This window comes from Urocampus carinirostris, chromosome 13, assembly GCF_059441175.1.
Source record: "Urocampus carinirostris isolate Australia breed hairy pipefish chromosome 13, RoL_Ucar_1.0, whole genome shotgun sequence".
NCBI classification, from domain to species: Eukaryota; Metazoa; Chordata; class Actinopteri; order Syngnathiformes; family Syngnathidae; genus Urocampus; species Urocampus carinirostris.
The window spans coordinates 39180510-39196933 of record NC_142361.1 but is presented as its reverse complement, the minus strand read 5'-3'; the positions used below and the strand labels follow the sequence as shown (position 1 = coordinate 39196933).

General features: G+C 40.0%; 1 protein-coding gene and 1 long non-coding RNA gene across 5 annotated transcripts in view; one reads left to right on the top strand and one right to left on the bottom strand.

Annotated features, from left to right (window-relative positions):
- The window catches only part of gabrzb (gamma-aminobutyric acid type A receptor subunit zeta, b), a 123950-nt gene that overhangs the window by 60465 nt on the left and 47061 nt on the right, over positions 1 to 16424 (top strand). For both annotated transcript variants that reach the window (XM_088351295.1, XM_088351294.1), the window contains exons 3-4: positions 11702 to 11814; positions 13108 to 13175. In XM_088351295.1, coding sequence (XP_088207421.1) covers positions 11702 to 11814; positions 13108 to 13175 — 181 coding nt within the window. The remainder of the gene's footprint in view (positions 1 to 11701; positions 11815 to 13107; positions 13176 to 16424) is intronic.
- The window catches only part of LOC148354517 (uncharacterized), a 106322-nt gene that overhangs the window by 66326 nt on the left and 23572 nt on the right, over positions 1 to 16424 (bottom strand). The window contains exons 3-4 of one of the 3 annotated variants that reach the window (XR_015852460.1): positions 2540 to 2650; positions 1520 to 1696 (exon numbers count right to left, since the gene is read on the bottom strand). The exons of 1 other annotated variant lie outside the window; for it this stretch is intronic. This is a non-coding gene — a long non-coding RNA (uncharacterized LOC148354517). Of the gene's footprint in view, positions 1 to 1519; positions 2651 to 16424 lie in introns of those variants that run through there. One more of the 3 variants, XR_015852457.1, reaches the window with a different exon arrangement.

Genomic DNA, 16424 nt, shown 5'->3' with positions numbered 1-16424 from the left:
AATCTCCTAAAAAGAACAGTAAACAATTCAAAGCATAATTCTGTGGTGTGATTTGTTTTTTTGTCTTATCTGAATTCTTGGTACAGTAGAACCTCGGTTCTCGACCATAATCCGTTCCAGGACCCTGTTCGAAAACCGATTTGTTCGATCACCGAAATCATTTTTCCCATTAAAAATAATGTAAATCGTTTAAATCCGTTCCAAGACCCTGAATGTTTCCCTTGAATGTTTAACGTAAACATAAAGCTAACCCAGGCTAATCGTACGTCCGCGTTATCGTAATCTTCCGTACGAAAGATGACGCTAACATGAACGTGTAAAAATTAAAAAATCAGGTCGTTTACAAGTCATTTAGCACCCGGGTCTCCACAACAAGTGGTGACATCACTAGATTTCACAGCCTCCTTATGCTTTAGTATCGTACTGATCGTAGATTCAGCCATGCTGTATTACCTAGCAGGATCAGACACTCCAACTCCTTCATATATGGCTATTATTTCTTTCTTAAATGCAATAGTTGTACCCACCGAGCTGGTGGCCGTTGGGGTATGGCGCCCGCCCCGAGACTGGGAGGTTGCTGGTTCAAGCCTCGGCCGAGTCATACCAAACACTTAAACATTGGTACCCGTTGCGTCCCTGCTTGGCTTTCAGCATTAGGGGTTGGAATTGGGGGGTTTGCTCACCTAATGACTCCCAACACCTCAGTTGGGTTGAGCGAAGGGGCTGGGAATCCCCTCCTCTAAATCAATCTTCCCAAAAGAGTCAGAAATGACTCTAGCCACCTCCCACTAGGGGGATATGGCTGTGGTATATATAATAAAATATTGTGAACTGAAAAATCTGAAGTGATAACTGCTTTGTATTACCAATTAACTGTGATGATCCAAACTGCATGAAAATATAGATTTATAAAATTATTTCAGCAATATTATTTTGTATAATTTACAATATTGTTGTGAACTGAAAAATCTTGAAGTGATAACTGATTTGTATTACTAATAAACTGTGATGATTAAAACTGAATGAACATACAGATTTATATTATATATTTGTCACCGATTTACAATTTCAATCTCGATAACACTAAATTTTGGGGACCCATAGATTTTTGAGCATGCGAGTCCCCGGGACCCATCACTTTTCACAGCTCAAATGAACACTGTAACAGTATATCACCAGCTCAGTAGCCTAGATGGTAGTGTGCCCGCTTTGAGACTGGGAGGTCGCTGCTTCGCGCCTCGGCCGAGACATACCTAATTGGTATAATGGCGGCGCCCTCTGTTGGCTGCGGCTGCATCGACTCGCTACAACGGGTCAGGTGTATCGACATTTCGTTCTGTGTACATTGTTACAAAGAATGACAATACAAGGGAAAGTATTATTATTATTATTATTATCATTTAAAACACCATCTTGTTCACGTATCAAAAAATACATACAGCAATTTTAGTGCCTATCAAAGCTCAGCCTGGTCACTTCAAACTTCAAAGTATTTTGTTCTCTTGTGGATATTTTTCGTTTTGTTTTGATCTCCGCTGGGACTTAAGTAAAGCTCTGCATCACATCAGCCCCCCTGAGCTCGGTTGCAGGCACTCGGTGTGTCATCTTATTATTCGTGATAGGCAGCCCAGTGGGCAGGTGTGTCAGGTCTGTCAGATTGCACCCTGGGAAAATCTGCCCTCTGCAGACTTTGCTTCTAAATAGGTGGAGAAAGTTTATTCCGGTTCAGAAATAGCAATGAGGCTTCTGTGAGCAAAAGCAAGCTGCTTAAAGCGTAGCAAAGATAAGGAAATATCCACTTGTCCTCCTTAACATGCTTGTCGTTGCATAGTGATTCGGGAATATGCGACAAGGGTTTTTCTTTGTTTTCAGAAGTGAAGTGAATAAAGTATTACATTTGAATAAAGAGAAGCATACTGAACAGTGTTCCCTCTAAGCTGCGCGCAAGAAAATCTAGCCAGCGCACAAAAATCAGGGCTCAAAATGACTCATTAAGAAGCGACTTAAGTCAAAGTTACAGTGAATGAAGGTAAAAATACACGGCTTCCCCTGACGTTGTGTCCTAAATGCGGTATTTTGAAGTCGAGTCGAAGTAGAACGAAGTTGAGTAAAGTTAGTAGAGTTTGTCGGGGACCGGCTTCTTCGGATCGGCTCACTAAAAGGAACCGGCTCTTTCGGGTCCTAAACGGCTCTTCGGGTTGTTTTTGCTTCTTTAATGCCAACATGACCAACTATTATGTAAAATTATGCACAAAATGACTTAAAGGAAGGGGGGAATGGAACAAAAAAGAAAAAAAATACCAACATGAAAAAGTTGTGAAAAGCTGAGAAAAAAAGAAACAAAAGGAAGAGAAAAAAAGAAGGAAAAATTTAGAAAAAAGCCAGAAATGAAATGAAATGATCTGCATTTATATAGCGCTTTTCAAGTCAAGACTTCCCAACACGCTTTACAGTGTGCTTCACATTTCCCAATAGCGGCCGTGCAGCCATGTAAGGCGCTAACCTGCTTATTGGGGGTATCAGGGGTTCAGTGTCTTACCCAAGGACACTTCGACATGTAACACGGAGGAGCCGGGATTCGAACTGCGATCTCTTGATCCCAAGACGAGCGCTCTACCTCCTGAGCTACTGCCGTATTATGAAGAACACTCTGTAGAAAAAAAGAAAAGAACGAAATGTAGGAAAAAGTAAATAGAGAACAAAATGAAAAAAGTAACAGCTTGGAAAAAATAAACACAATGAGATGTTTTTAAAGGAATTAAAAAAAAAAGTAGAAAAAAACACAGAAAAAAGAAGAAAAAGTTTTTGTTGCATTCAAATAATTTCCAATGATATCAAGTGAATCTTGTTGCCAACATTGTACTTCGACCAAAAAATGTGATTAAGTACAGTTCTGTATCTTACAACCGACTCAATAAGCCCCCAAAAATGTTAATATTATGCGACAAAAGATATCAGGAAATAAAAAGAAATGGATATCTTGTGAAAGAATTGTAAGAACAAAGGACGTTTGCAATAGTACATGAGTCAATTCATTCAAAAGAGAAAAACAATTTTGCATTGCCGGAAACTCAGCAAATTGTAACGTGATGTCAAATTTTGGACATGTTTGATAATGAATTATCTTGCCACACTTGGGATTATGGTTGCTCACTGTTGTTTCAAGCATTGCTCACTGACTTTGTGTGAACGCTCAGACCCGTAAGGAAAATTACAGGGAACATTGATACTGAACATGAGGTTTTCCTGAATCCTTCTGTGAAAAGTGGCCTTTTGCAAATTTCCGGTTAATTTATCTCAAAGACACTTCATCACAGTTTTTCATTTTGATCCAAACTCTTAAGGTATTATGAAGAACACTCTGTACAAAAATGAAAAAAAACTCTATAAGCCTCATTAGCATTCAAGCTTCAATTGCCATCCAGAACCAACTGACGTATTTTCTTTTAGAAACATGTCCAACAGCATAATTCGGGAGACTATATCAAGTGTACCACAGAAAATGGTCCCGTTAAAATGTATACATTAAATATTTTTTCACGCATTCAAGTACAGTATGTGTCAGGTTCTGGACGGTTGCCATGGCGCCCAGCTGGCACCGCCCCTTGACACCGGCTGACTCGCATTTTCTGATTACTCCTCATCTCATCTCATCTCATCAGCTGCACCGCTTATCCTCAGTAGGGTCGCGGGGATGCTGGAGCCCATCCCAGCAATCATCAGGCAGTGGGCAGGGGACACCCTGAACTGGTTGCCAGCCAATTGCAGGGCACACATGGACAGACAACTCACTCGCGCAGTCACACCTAGGGACAATTTGGACCGGCCAATTCACCTGAAATGCATGTTTTTGGAATGCGGGAGGAAACCGGAGTGCCCGGAGGAAACCCACGCAAGCACGGGGAGAACATACAAACTCCGCACAGTAAGGCCGGGAGCTGGATTTGAACCCACTTAGGAGGTTCCCACGACCTCAGAACTGTGCCGCACACGCGCTAACCACTGCGCCGCCGTGCTGCCCCTGATTACCCCTGTGGGTACTTAAACGTGCCCTTTTGAACTGCGCTTTGCCAGTTCGTTGTTGAAAACTTGTTCATACTTGTTGATACCCGTCTATCCTTTTTGTGCTTGTTGGACTTTGTTGCACTTCGGTGAAACATTCTGAGAGATTCCTGAAAGTTCTGATTAATTCTGGAAATGCCTAGTGTGTAGTTTTGCCTGTGTTTGATCCGTTTTGTTTTTTGGTCTGGTCCGTTTGTGTTTTGGACAACTTTTCTTCCTCAATTAAAGTGTGAGGACGTCTACGCAAATGAAGTCCTACTTCCTGCTTCCCGTTCCGTTTCTAGACAGTATGCTTGCTAATTTTAAGTATTTTTTTTTCCTTTCCTTCTTCTTTTCTCTCGACAAAAATGAGTTAACATTTTGTAAAACAATTGAAAAATGTAACTCAATGTAATAACAGTAAATTCATAGAAAAATTACGATAAAATTTGCTATCAATATTTTATTCACCAGGAGTACTACTTCCTAAGCTGTGGCCGCCTCAAAAAAAGGAATTCTATTCAAGAGGCGATAACAACTTTGCATTTTCAACTAAGGTTACATTATAGCCTGTATCGACAAATTATACAGTAAAACCAGAGCCCAAAATTATTATTTTTTGAATTATTTTCAGTAGGTAGTGGGTTTTGTCTTGTCTTGTTGGTGATAGGAATGAGTGGAGAGGTGTTGTAAAAGGATAGTGGGATGTTTGGACGCATTCTAAGGGATGGGCGGGGCACCTGTATAATGCGGCAGGGGTAAACCAGTGAAAGCTGTCGAAGAGAAGAGTGTGTTGTATCACCCTGACCCGAGTGACATGGCCGCTTTCTCGTGTCCCGTTTCATCTGGAGGGACGAAAGCATGACCAACTTAGGTCCCGAGGTGCCTAAATTGTTTGGGTGTTTGGGCATTTGGGTTGGCCACGGTCCAAAACGTTTGGTGTGTTTTTATGCTATTTTTTTTTCCTTTTTTATTTTATTTTTATTTGATTTTCTTTGTTATTGTATGTTTGTTTTGCAGTTGGTCACCCCTCTTGAGGGAAATGACCAAAGTAGATGGATAGACGAATAGAATAGAATAGAATATACCTTTACTGTCATTGTTAAAAAATGGGTTACCATATTGTGACAACGAAATTGGGCATGACACTCCAAGTTCACACATTCACAGTGAAGTAAAAAAGCCAAGAAGATAGAGGAACAGAGAACATAAGGTAATAAAACAAGGAGGGTAAGGCTATAGTTATAATTTACATGATATTTACACAAGAAATGTCGGCATGTAGGATGTTACATACAGTTGGTATCGTAAGGGTTTGTGCAATTATGCATTTATATATATATATATATATATATGTAGGTAGTGGGTTTTGGGAATTTTTGAGAAAAAATAAAGTATGCCATTCCTTAAAACAGGCTGAGAAACTGAAGTACAAGTTACAAGCACTCACCAAGCAAAACAAGCTATTGCCTCCCCATTAACCGGGTCTAAAAAATAATTAATAATAATAATAAAAATAATAAGGAGTGACAAGATTGGATGGACTGAGAAATGAAATTGTGAGAGACAGAACTGGAGTAGTTGTGGAACGGAGCAAGCGTGTCGATAAGAGAGTACTCGGTTGGTTTGGACACATGGAGAGGATGGATGAGGAGCGAATGTTGAAGAAGATCTACAGAGCAGAAGTCAATGGAAGGAGACCAAGAGGAAGGCCGCGATTGACATGGATGGATGGTGTTATGAGTGCACTGCAGGAAAGAGGTCTAAATATAATGGAAGCTAGAGCTCTTGTTGGTGATAGAACAGAGTGGAGAGGTGTTGTGAAAGGATAGTGGGATTGTGGACACGTTCTTAAGGATGGGCTGGGCACCCGTATGATGCGGCAGGGGTAAACCAGTGAAAGCTGTCCGGCCCTGCTGTTGAACAAAAGAGTGTGTTGTGTCACCATGACCCGAGTAACATGGCCAGTTACTGGTGTCCCATTTCATCTGGAGGAACGAAAGCATGACCAACTTAGGTGCTTAACTTGTTTGGGTGTTTGGGCAATTGGGTTGGCCATGGTCCAAAAATGTGTGTGTTTTTTTGCTATTTATTTCCCTTTTATTTTCTTTGTTATTGTATGTGTGTGTCTTGCTGTCGGTCACCCCTCTTGAGGGATATGACCAAGGTAGATAGATAGATAGAAAAAAAAAAAATAATTAAAAAAAAAAAAAAAAAAAAAAAAAAAAAGCATTTTTAAAGGGGCGCCGCTACTCCGCGGATTTTCACTTTCCGCGGGTGGTTTTGGTCCCCATTAACCGCAATAACTGAGGGATTACTGTAGAGGCTTAAGCATCCATCATACGGCACAGCAACAGGGTACCACGAAGAACTTAGCAGCTGTCACTCCATATTTGACACAGTCAGGTGCTCCGAGAGCTCGGCTTCACCTTCATTTGCCGGCAAGCTCGTCGGTTCCCCTCCGGGTCCACATGGGGCCTTCCCGAGTAGGACAAGCACTTGATGGAATGTCATAAGCTTATGAATAGTCCTTTAATACATCTTTAATATGGCTTCCCGAAAATCAAGATGATGCAAATCGCTTTCATCCTTGTAATAAAATATATCCGAAGTTAATTACAGATTTATCCAAAGCCGAACGGCGAATATGGAGCGCCATTAACAGTGGGTTTGTGACTCACGTAGCGAGGACTGTGCAGCAAAGCTTAGCATATAAAATGTTACCGCTCGCAGCAGACTCGTGAAACATCATTAGCATGGTGCCACAGATGTGGAAAGACTCGGGCCTCCCTAAAAATTGATGTCTTCTCCACCCTGCGGTTCATTTCTTTTCCAAATGCACGATACAGATATAACATTACCGTATTTTCCGCACTATAAGGCGCACCTAAAAGCCTTAATTTTTTTCAAAAGCTGACCATGCGCCTTATAATACAGTGCGCCTTATATATGGCTCAATATTAAATTCGCAAGGTCTCGCAACTTACGCAACAGCCACCGACTCGATGTTCCCCCAACGTGGAGTAGTCTGCGGTGTATGCTGGGATTTATATACTGGCGTTTCATTGGCTAACCAATGTGTCAATCATTATTTGAATCGATCGCTATTGGCTAAAGGTTTTCGGAGCCTCGGATTGGCTAGAGGGCCAAAACAAACCCTGCAATTGGCCGAAAAAGATGTGACGATCATCCGTTGCATCGATCGCTATTGGCTGAAGTTATTCGGAGCCTCGGATACGCTAGAGGGCCAAAACAAACCTTGCAATTGGCCGAAAAAGATGTGTCAATCATCCGTTCCATCGATCGCTATTGGCTGAAGTTATTCGGAGCCTCAAATCGGCTAGAGGGCCAAAACAAACCCTGCAATTGGCCGAAAAAGATGACTGAATAGCAAGCTTGCTAAAGTACGCCATAAAGAAACATGTTTCATTAGTCTGTATTTGTAAACATTTTACTCTCCTGGATTTACTACACTCACGGTTGTAAGAAGACCATGATTGCGTATCATTATTGAACGTGAGAACTTAGGTGAGCTATGCGGCTTTATATTTTCCCGGTATCTTGTTTTAGAACGATCTTGATGTTGCTGTGATGAGTTGAGTGAATTCAACTCAATTCCAAATGTTTATTGTCATATGCACAGTAAAGTTGCGAGCGAAAAAGAAAATAGAAAGTAAGGAATGGTTGGCATTTCTTGAATTCCAAGACTTTAACCTTCCGAATGATATTAGAAATGACGAATTTAAGTGACATCGTACGGACACCGCATCCGCACGTGTCTACGACACGTATTTGCTTCTTTGCAAGCTTTGGGAATGTTAAGGGGGTAATCAGTTGGACTGAATCATCTGACTGTTTTGTCCACGTTCCCATTGTAGCGCCTTATAATCCGGTGCGCCTTATCTATGGAAGATATAGGACCAAAATCTATTTTTTGGGGGTGCGCCCTATAACCTGGTGCGCCCTATAGTGCGGAAAATACGGTATATACATATATATATATATATATATACCACAGCCATATCCCCCTAGTGGGAGGTGGCTAGAGTCATTTCTGACTCTTTTTGGGAGATTGATTCAGAGGAGGGGATTCCCAGCCCCCTCGCTCAACCCAACTGATGCGTTGGGAGTCATTAGGTGAGCAAAGTCAAGTCAAGTCAAGTCATTTTTATTTGTATAGCCCTTAATCACAATTAGTCTCTAAGGGCTTCACAAGTTATTACATATACGAAGTTTAGGCAACCCCTAATGCTGAGCGCCAAGCAGGGAGGCAACGGGTACTAATGTTTAAGTCTTAGGTATGACTCGGCCGAGCCTTGAACCACAACCTCCCAGTCTCGGGGCGGGCGCCATACCCCTAAGGCCACCGTGCTGGTTCACATTATATATTTACACAGTGTAATCTGTTTGTATTATTAAATCAGTGCCTCGTATCGTTTCTTTTTGCGACCCGGTAGTTAGAAAAAGGTCATTTTTACGCCCACAAACTTAAATACAGTCTATAAAAGTGTTAAAATACACCCTAATCTATTTAGTATTTTATCTGAGGGGTGTGTGTGATTTGGGGCAGGCAAACAGGGGAAAGTGTCCTTTTAATTTTGAAATAGAAGGGTTCGATTCAAGTCGACTGTGTTGGGGAGTATTATGCTTTTATTATTGTAATTTTACAAAAATTTGAATAAACGTACAAGTATCGTGAGGGTCTTATTTGTGTGAAGCCCCCCCGAAGCTCCTGGGTTTTAAGCAATTTACTTGTCCAAAACCATGCTTGAATTAATCATTTAAGTAACATCTTTAGAAGATTTAGATAACAAAATAATTTGCCCACATACTTGATTTTTTTGTAAATACTGCAAGGTCAGTGACAAGGTCTTTTCTTCTGAATTGTCGGATGGGAGACTTCTTCCATTCTCGACGAGGTCTTAGCGGCTAATAATGCTAACAAGCTAGTACGTTTAGCGAGACGTAATATATCCGAAGGCCAACATTGGCTAGCAGCATTAGGGGCAAAGAACTGAAATCTCATTGGATTAGAGGGAGATGGACACATTCGAGCCCAATCAAATTGCAGTATACTGAATTTCGTGTCACCCTGACATTGGATGAGGAAATGTTGCCCCGACTCAAGTGATTTGAAAATAAAAGTACGCTTTAAGAATCAATAAGTGATGTATACATACTATCTTAAACTTAAAATACGTAAACTATGGAAAAAGTGAAAATGTCGGAATTCCGACTAGTCGGAAAAATCACATCCCTGAAAGAAAATTTGATGCATGTCTTCTGTAGAGCAAATAAGCTCAGCACAAAAATGACTTTCACCTTTTTTGTTTCAAATACTTTGGAATGGATGGAGCAACGGCGTCCCCTATTGGACAGTTTCCGGACATAGCAATTGACCATGTACCATCATGAAATCTGATAACATGAAGTTTTGAATGTAATTAAAACACTCAAGGCAATGTACTGATAGAATAATGTTCTCACAGTATGTAATTCTGTCGAATGGAGTGACATTCTCAAGTACAGTCTATTACGCAAATTTCTCACTTCTTTGGCTTTCTAAAAAAATTTAGCAATTTCAAACACCGTCACCCGATACTGAGAGTATCTGATATCCGAGACCACGCCCAAAGAGGCAAGATTTGGTCAAGCGTCCCTCGTCCACATTCAACACAAGGATACTGCTGGAAGTGGGAATTTCTCTACAGGGATGAATAAAGTATCCATCCATCTAATACAATTAGAAGCTATATAATCCCATTGCTGCACTGCAATGGACCTTAATAGATAGCGTTTATAGCATAAAACGAAGATACATTTCCTGAAAGCCACTAATTAAAATACAAAACTCAATTCCAATGAAGTTGGGAAAGTGTGTTAATTGCAAATAAAAATTGATCCAAGTAAATTGCAAATTCTTTTCAACCCATATTTAAATGAATGCACAGCAAAGACAACATATTTATTGTCTTCACTCATAAACTTTATTGTTTTGGGAGAAAATCATCAACTCTGTAATTTGATGACAGCAACACGTGCCAAAATAGTTGGGACAGGTGTCAATAACTACTCAGAAAGTGGATGAATGGAAATCAACCAACTATTTGCAGGTGAACAGATGAATTAGCAACAGGTGAGAGTTGTTACTGGGTATAAAAAAGGGAGACCCGAACAAGCTAAGTCATTCACATGCAAGGATGGGGCGAGGTTCACCTCTTTGTGAACAACTGCGTGAGCAAATTGTTGTACAGTTTAAAAACAACATTCCTCAAAGTACAATTGCAAGGAATTTAGGGATATCATCATCTACAGTCCATAATATTGTGAAAAGGTTCAGGGAATCTGGAGAAATCACTGTGCGTAAACGGCATGGCCGTAAACCATTATTGAATGCCCGTGACCTCCGAGCCCTCAAGCGGTACTGCATTAAGAACCGACATCAATGTGTCAAGGACATCACCACATGGGCTCAGGAACACTTTGGAAAACCACTGTCAGTCAATACAGTTCGACGCTATATCCGTAAGTGTGGGTTAAAACTTTATGTTGCAAAGCGTAAGCCATTCATCAACAACATCCAGAAACGCCGCAGGGTTCTCTGGGCCCGAGCCCATCTAAAATGGACTGATACAAAGTGGAAAAGTGTTCTGTGGTCTGATGAGTCAGTTTTCCAAATTGTGTTTGGAAATTGTGGACGTCGTGTCCTCCGGTCCAAAGAAGAACAGAACCACCCAGACTGTTATGCACGCAAAGTGCAAAAGCCAGCATCTGTGATGGTATGGGGGTGCATGAGTGGCCAAGGAATGGGTAACCTGCACATCTGTGAAGGCACCATTAATGCAGAAAAGTACATTCAGGTTTTGGAACAAAGTATGTTGCCATCCAAACAGAATCTTTACCATGGGCGCCCTTGCTTCTTCCAGCAGGATAATGCCAAGCCACACACTGCACGTCTCACGACAGCGTGGCTTCGTAGTAAGAGGGTGCGGGTGCTTGACTGGCCTGCCTGCAGTCCTGACCTGTCTCCCATTGAAAATGTGTGGCGCATTATAAAGCGCAGAATAAGACAAAGGAGACCCCGGACTGTTGAACAGCTGAAGCTGTACATAAAGCAAGAATGGGAAAGGATTCCACTATCAACGATTCAACAACTAGTCTCCTCACTTCCTAAACGTTTATTGAGTGTTATTAAAAGGAAAGGTGATGTAACACAATGGTGAAGAAGCCCCTTTCCCAACTACTTTGGCACTTGTTGCAATTATAAAATTCTAAGTTTATCATTATTTGCTTATGGAAATAAAGTTTATGAGTTTGAACATGGATAATCTTGTCTTTGTGGTGTATTCATTTAAATATGGGTTAGAAAAGGTTTGCAAGTCATTCTATTCTAATTTTACTGACATTTTAAACTTTTTCCCAACTTCAATGGAATTGACTTTTGTAAAAACGCTTGGCAGTCTGGTTTTAATAACATGTGATGAATGTTTCAAAACAATTAAGTCAGCTTTGTATATGCGAATACTCTAATTGTGTCCTATTTTTAAAATCCTATTGATGTCTGTTTTATGCCACATCCTCCTACAGCTCCAGTAAGTAAAGCCTGGCTTAGGAAATTGTACATTCTCATACTGTTTCGTCTTTTTTTTTCTGTTCTCAGGTTGTTAGAGAGCTCCATGTTCAACGCAGAAGTGAAAGAAGGAGAAATTTTGCCTCCAACCATCCAGAAACTGATGAAGGGATACAACAAGTACCTCAGGCCTTTCTTTGATAGTAAGAACTGAATCTCAATGGATCCAATCCTGTCTAGCGTTATTTTATAGGGACTATTGGATTGATACAAAATTCAATTATATTTTCTGTTATCACGATCAAATGTCTCAATGTTGAAATCGACAACATGATCAAAACAATAGGCACAATTTTGAAGTTCTTCCATGTTAGTGTCAGTTCTTTTGTGAATAATACCAACTGAGAAGAAAAACAATATACAGTGGAACCTCGGTTGTCGACCATAATCCGTTCAAGAACCCTGTTCGAAAACCGATTTGTTAGATCACCGAAATCATTTTTCCCATTAAAAATAATATAAATAGTTTAAATCCGTTTCAACACCCTGAATGTTTACCTTGAATGTTTAACGTAAACATAAAGCTAACCCAGGCTAATCGTACGTTCGCGTAATCTTCCGCACGAAATATTACGCTAACACAAACGTGTAAAAATAAAAAAGTCATTTAGCACCCGGGTCTCCACAACAAGTGTTGAGCAGTTTATTGGAAAGGGGGCTCCGTTCCAACACCCTGAATGTTGGGCTCTGTTCCAACACCCTGAATGTTTACCTGTAATTATAAAGCTAACCCAGGCTAATCATACGTTCGCGTGATCGTAATCTTCCATACGAAAGATTACGCTAACATGAACGTGTAAAAATAGAAAAAAAGGATAAAGAAAAAAATTATGAATAGCATTTCTTACCTTTGTGGTGGTCAGCAGAAGGCGCAGGTGAACGGTGGGGTATTCCCTAGCAAGATCAGACACTCGCACACCTCCTTCATATTTTGCTATTATTTCTTTCTTAAATGCAATAGTTGTACGCACTACTTTTCTTTTTTCAACTGTAGCAACTTTGCTGCTTGCACTGACTTTCTTCGGAGGCATAATTAGGGGCTAAAACCCTTCGTGCACCTATATTAAAAGCGAAAGCAAAATGAAGTACGTCCGCACGCGATAACAGTTGGTCACGAAAAGAGCCATCTACACCCGTACGCCGCTCAGCATGGCACCCTAGCGTACGCACTCACGCATTACCGGCGTTTGAACTCCGATTTTTTGACCGATTTTTTGACCGAACAGCGAAGCAAGAATTTCTCTAAATTTTTGGTCGGACTCCGATTTGTTCGAACTGAGAGGCGTTCGAAAAACGAGGTTCCACTGTAATTCAATTAGATCAGTAAATGTTTGAATAATATATAACATAATTGCTTAATGTGACCAGAAATTGGATATTGTTCTAACTTATAATACATTCATTGAACAAATTCTTGTTTTTGTCCATTATTGTAGATGGTCCTGTGACTGTTGGGATGAGCTTGGACATTGCTAGCATTGACACCATTTCAGAGATCAACATGGTAAGACAAGCGTTCTCAATCTTTTGGCTATAGAAATATGAAGCCTAAACTTACGATTTATATTGTTGTATTAGAGATAAACAAAAACACTATCATTTTACGATATACAGTATATATTTACATGAAAGTAGTCAAGTCAAGTCATTTTTATTTGTGACTCCCTTAATCACAAAGAGTCTCAAAGGGCTGCACAGGTTATTACACAGACTATTTTTCAGACTATTATTACATCATCCCCTGATCTGGAACCAACATAAGGGCAAGGAAAAACTCAAAAAACCCCAACATGAGGAAAATGAAGAAACCTTGAGAAGGGACCGCACATGTGGCATCCCCTTTTCAGGATTACCAGACAGCAAAGGATATTGCAATCACAAATACTACAGAGATAAAGTAAAGTAAACAATTATTTATAAAAATAACTTAGTTAAATGACTACAGATAATTTTGGAGATGACATGACAGTGACAATATGTTAGACGTAAAATGAGCAAATTTGGGGAAATGTTTATAGAGTATTAAAAAAAACATTAGATGTAGTTATTAAAATGTGTTATTCTGTTGAAAGTTAGCTAGCTAAAAGTTGATCAGCTAAAAAGCGAAAAAAATCCACCCTTTTGGGTCTATGAACCCAACAGGGTGGCGTGGGGAGGAAAGATCAGGTTGGGGGAGTGATAATAGAATAGATTAGAATAGAATAGACCTTTATCGTCATTGTTATAACATGGGATATATTGTGACAACAAAATTGGACGTGGCACTCCAGTTCCACATTTTACAGTGAGGATAAGGAAAACAATACTACTAATAATAGTCCAGATTATTAATCTGCTAATAATAATAATTTAATATAGTATGGATTAGCTTATTAACAAAATATTTTTAAAAACAATAAGCCCGGTTGGGAAAATGTTTGTTAAAAAAAGGCAGAGGGGAAAACATTCAGACAATTTAAGAAAACAAGTGATAATTAAAATTGTATCCATCTCCGAGCTTGACCATTATGTATTTGATCATGTTAAAAATAGAAGTGTTGAAATTATAAAGAAATAAAAAAACATAGGATAATTCATTTTAAAAATCATGACAACAAAATGTTGCTGCAGACAAAGAAACACGCATAAACGTAACTTTTTGTTCTACTGTTCTTTTTGAGGTTTACCTTTGTGGATTGCCCGATCTAACTATTCATACATATTTTATTAGGTTATATGTATATCTGTTTATAAATTCTTGTAATTATTTCCTTATTTACCTATTGTCTTGTACCACGGACAGACTGAAGCGATCTTTTCTTCCTCATGCCATGAGGCTCTTTAACTCCACCCGGTGGAGTAAAGGCCCACATTAAACCACACCCCCTACATTGCATATTACCGTACTTTTATGGCAGTGTGTATTTTATGTAGCACTATTTAAATACTCTATACAACACGCTACAGTGGGTTTTAGCACGTCACATCGGGTATTTGTATATTGTATTCCTTTTGCATTATTATTGTATTGTTCTCAGCGAAGGGATGCTGCTGGAAATGTGAATTTCCCTGCGGGGATGAATAAAGTATCTATCTATTATCATTTTAGATGTATTTCTTTCTTCGTTTTTATGTTAATTCCTGTAGTAATTAATTAAAGAGTAAGTAGGAAGGTAAGGTTTAAACATCTTCAAGGATGAATGAGTGACTATAACTCAAACATCACTCATGCTATAAAGAGTATTTTTGCTGTGTTATTGTTGCTAAGGTTAACTTTAAACAATTCTGACTAATTAACCTCTTGCTGTAATTTGACCCTGCAAAGGTAAAAAAAAAAGTCACTGTTTTTCCGTGGAGCATTTTTGTCACGAAACGGGACGGGACAGTCATGAAACGGGTCGGGAAGCAGGAAGTTGGAACTCATTTGTGTAGACCAGGGGTGTCAAACTCATTTTAACTCGGGGGCCACACCATAGAACAAACATTCTCTCGGGGGCCGGGCTAGTAGATTAAAAAGAAAGAAAAAGAGAGATAAAGAAATAAGAAAAAGAGGGAGGGAAAAGGGGAGAGGGCGGGACAAAGAAAGAAAAAGAGAGAGAGCGAGAGAGCGTGAGAAACAAAAGATAAAAAGTCCTGAGAGAGGGGGAAAAGAAAGGAAGAGGAAGAAAGAAATCCAAAAAGAAATAGAAAGACAGGAGAGAAAAGAGAAAAGAAAGCGCGGAGGGTAGGAAGAGAGAAGGAAAAAAGAGAAAAGAAAAAAAGGAAGTTAGAGCAAAAGAGGTTGAAAGACACAGAGAGAGAAAGAGACAAAGAGCAACAAAGGAAGAGCAAAAGAGAGACACGGAGAGTGAAAGAGACAAAGACAGAGTGGGAGAAAAGGGGTGGAAAAGAGAGAGAGAGAGAGAGAGAGAGGACGAGAGAGAGAGAAATAAATACAAGTGCAGTGTCATATTTCATCCTGCAGCTTGTTTTTCTCTTGCGCTTCTGAGTGTTGTCTCGCGGGCCGGACTCAATCCCTTAGCGGGCCTGATCTGGCCCGCGGGCCGCCTGTTTGACACCTGTGGTGTAGACGATCTGTCACTTTAATTGAGAAAGAAAAGTTGTCCAACACACAAACGGACCAAAAACAAAACAAAGCAGGCTTAAATGCAGGCAAAACTACAGACTAGGCATTTAACGGGATGAAACAGAACTTGCAGGAATCTCTCAGAATGTTACACCGAAGTGCAACAAAGTCCAACAAGCACAAGAAGAATAAACAGGTGTCAAACAGGCATGAACAGGTTTTCAACAAGGGTAAACAACAATCTGGCCAAGGGCAGTTCCAAAAGGCAGGTTTAAGTACCCATAGGAGTAATCAGGAAAATGCAGGTCAGCCGGTGTCAAGGGGCGGGGCCAGCTGGGCGCCATGACAACCGTACAAGACATGACAATTTTACTTATAATAGGAGGATCTCAGTATCGCTAGTGTTCTCTTTCACAGCAGCAGATTTGAGTGTGCTCGATAAAAGACAGCATGAATAGAGCTTTGATTTGACTAGACACCGTGGCAAAGGGGAAGCTGATTTTGGCGTTTTTGAAACAAAAAAACTACAGGGTTTATACTCAGGGTTGGGTAGGGTTACTTTAACTGGATTACTTTTAATGATTTGCGGATTACTCCAATACCAAATATGCTAATAAAAGACAAAATAAACTAAATATGAATAAAATGACTCCATTTTGTGCAGGCTTGGGGAGTAACGGAATACATGGAACGGCAAAAATGATGTTG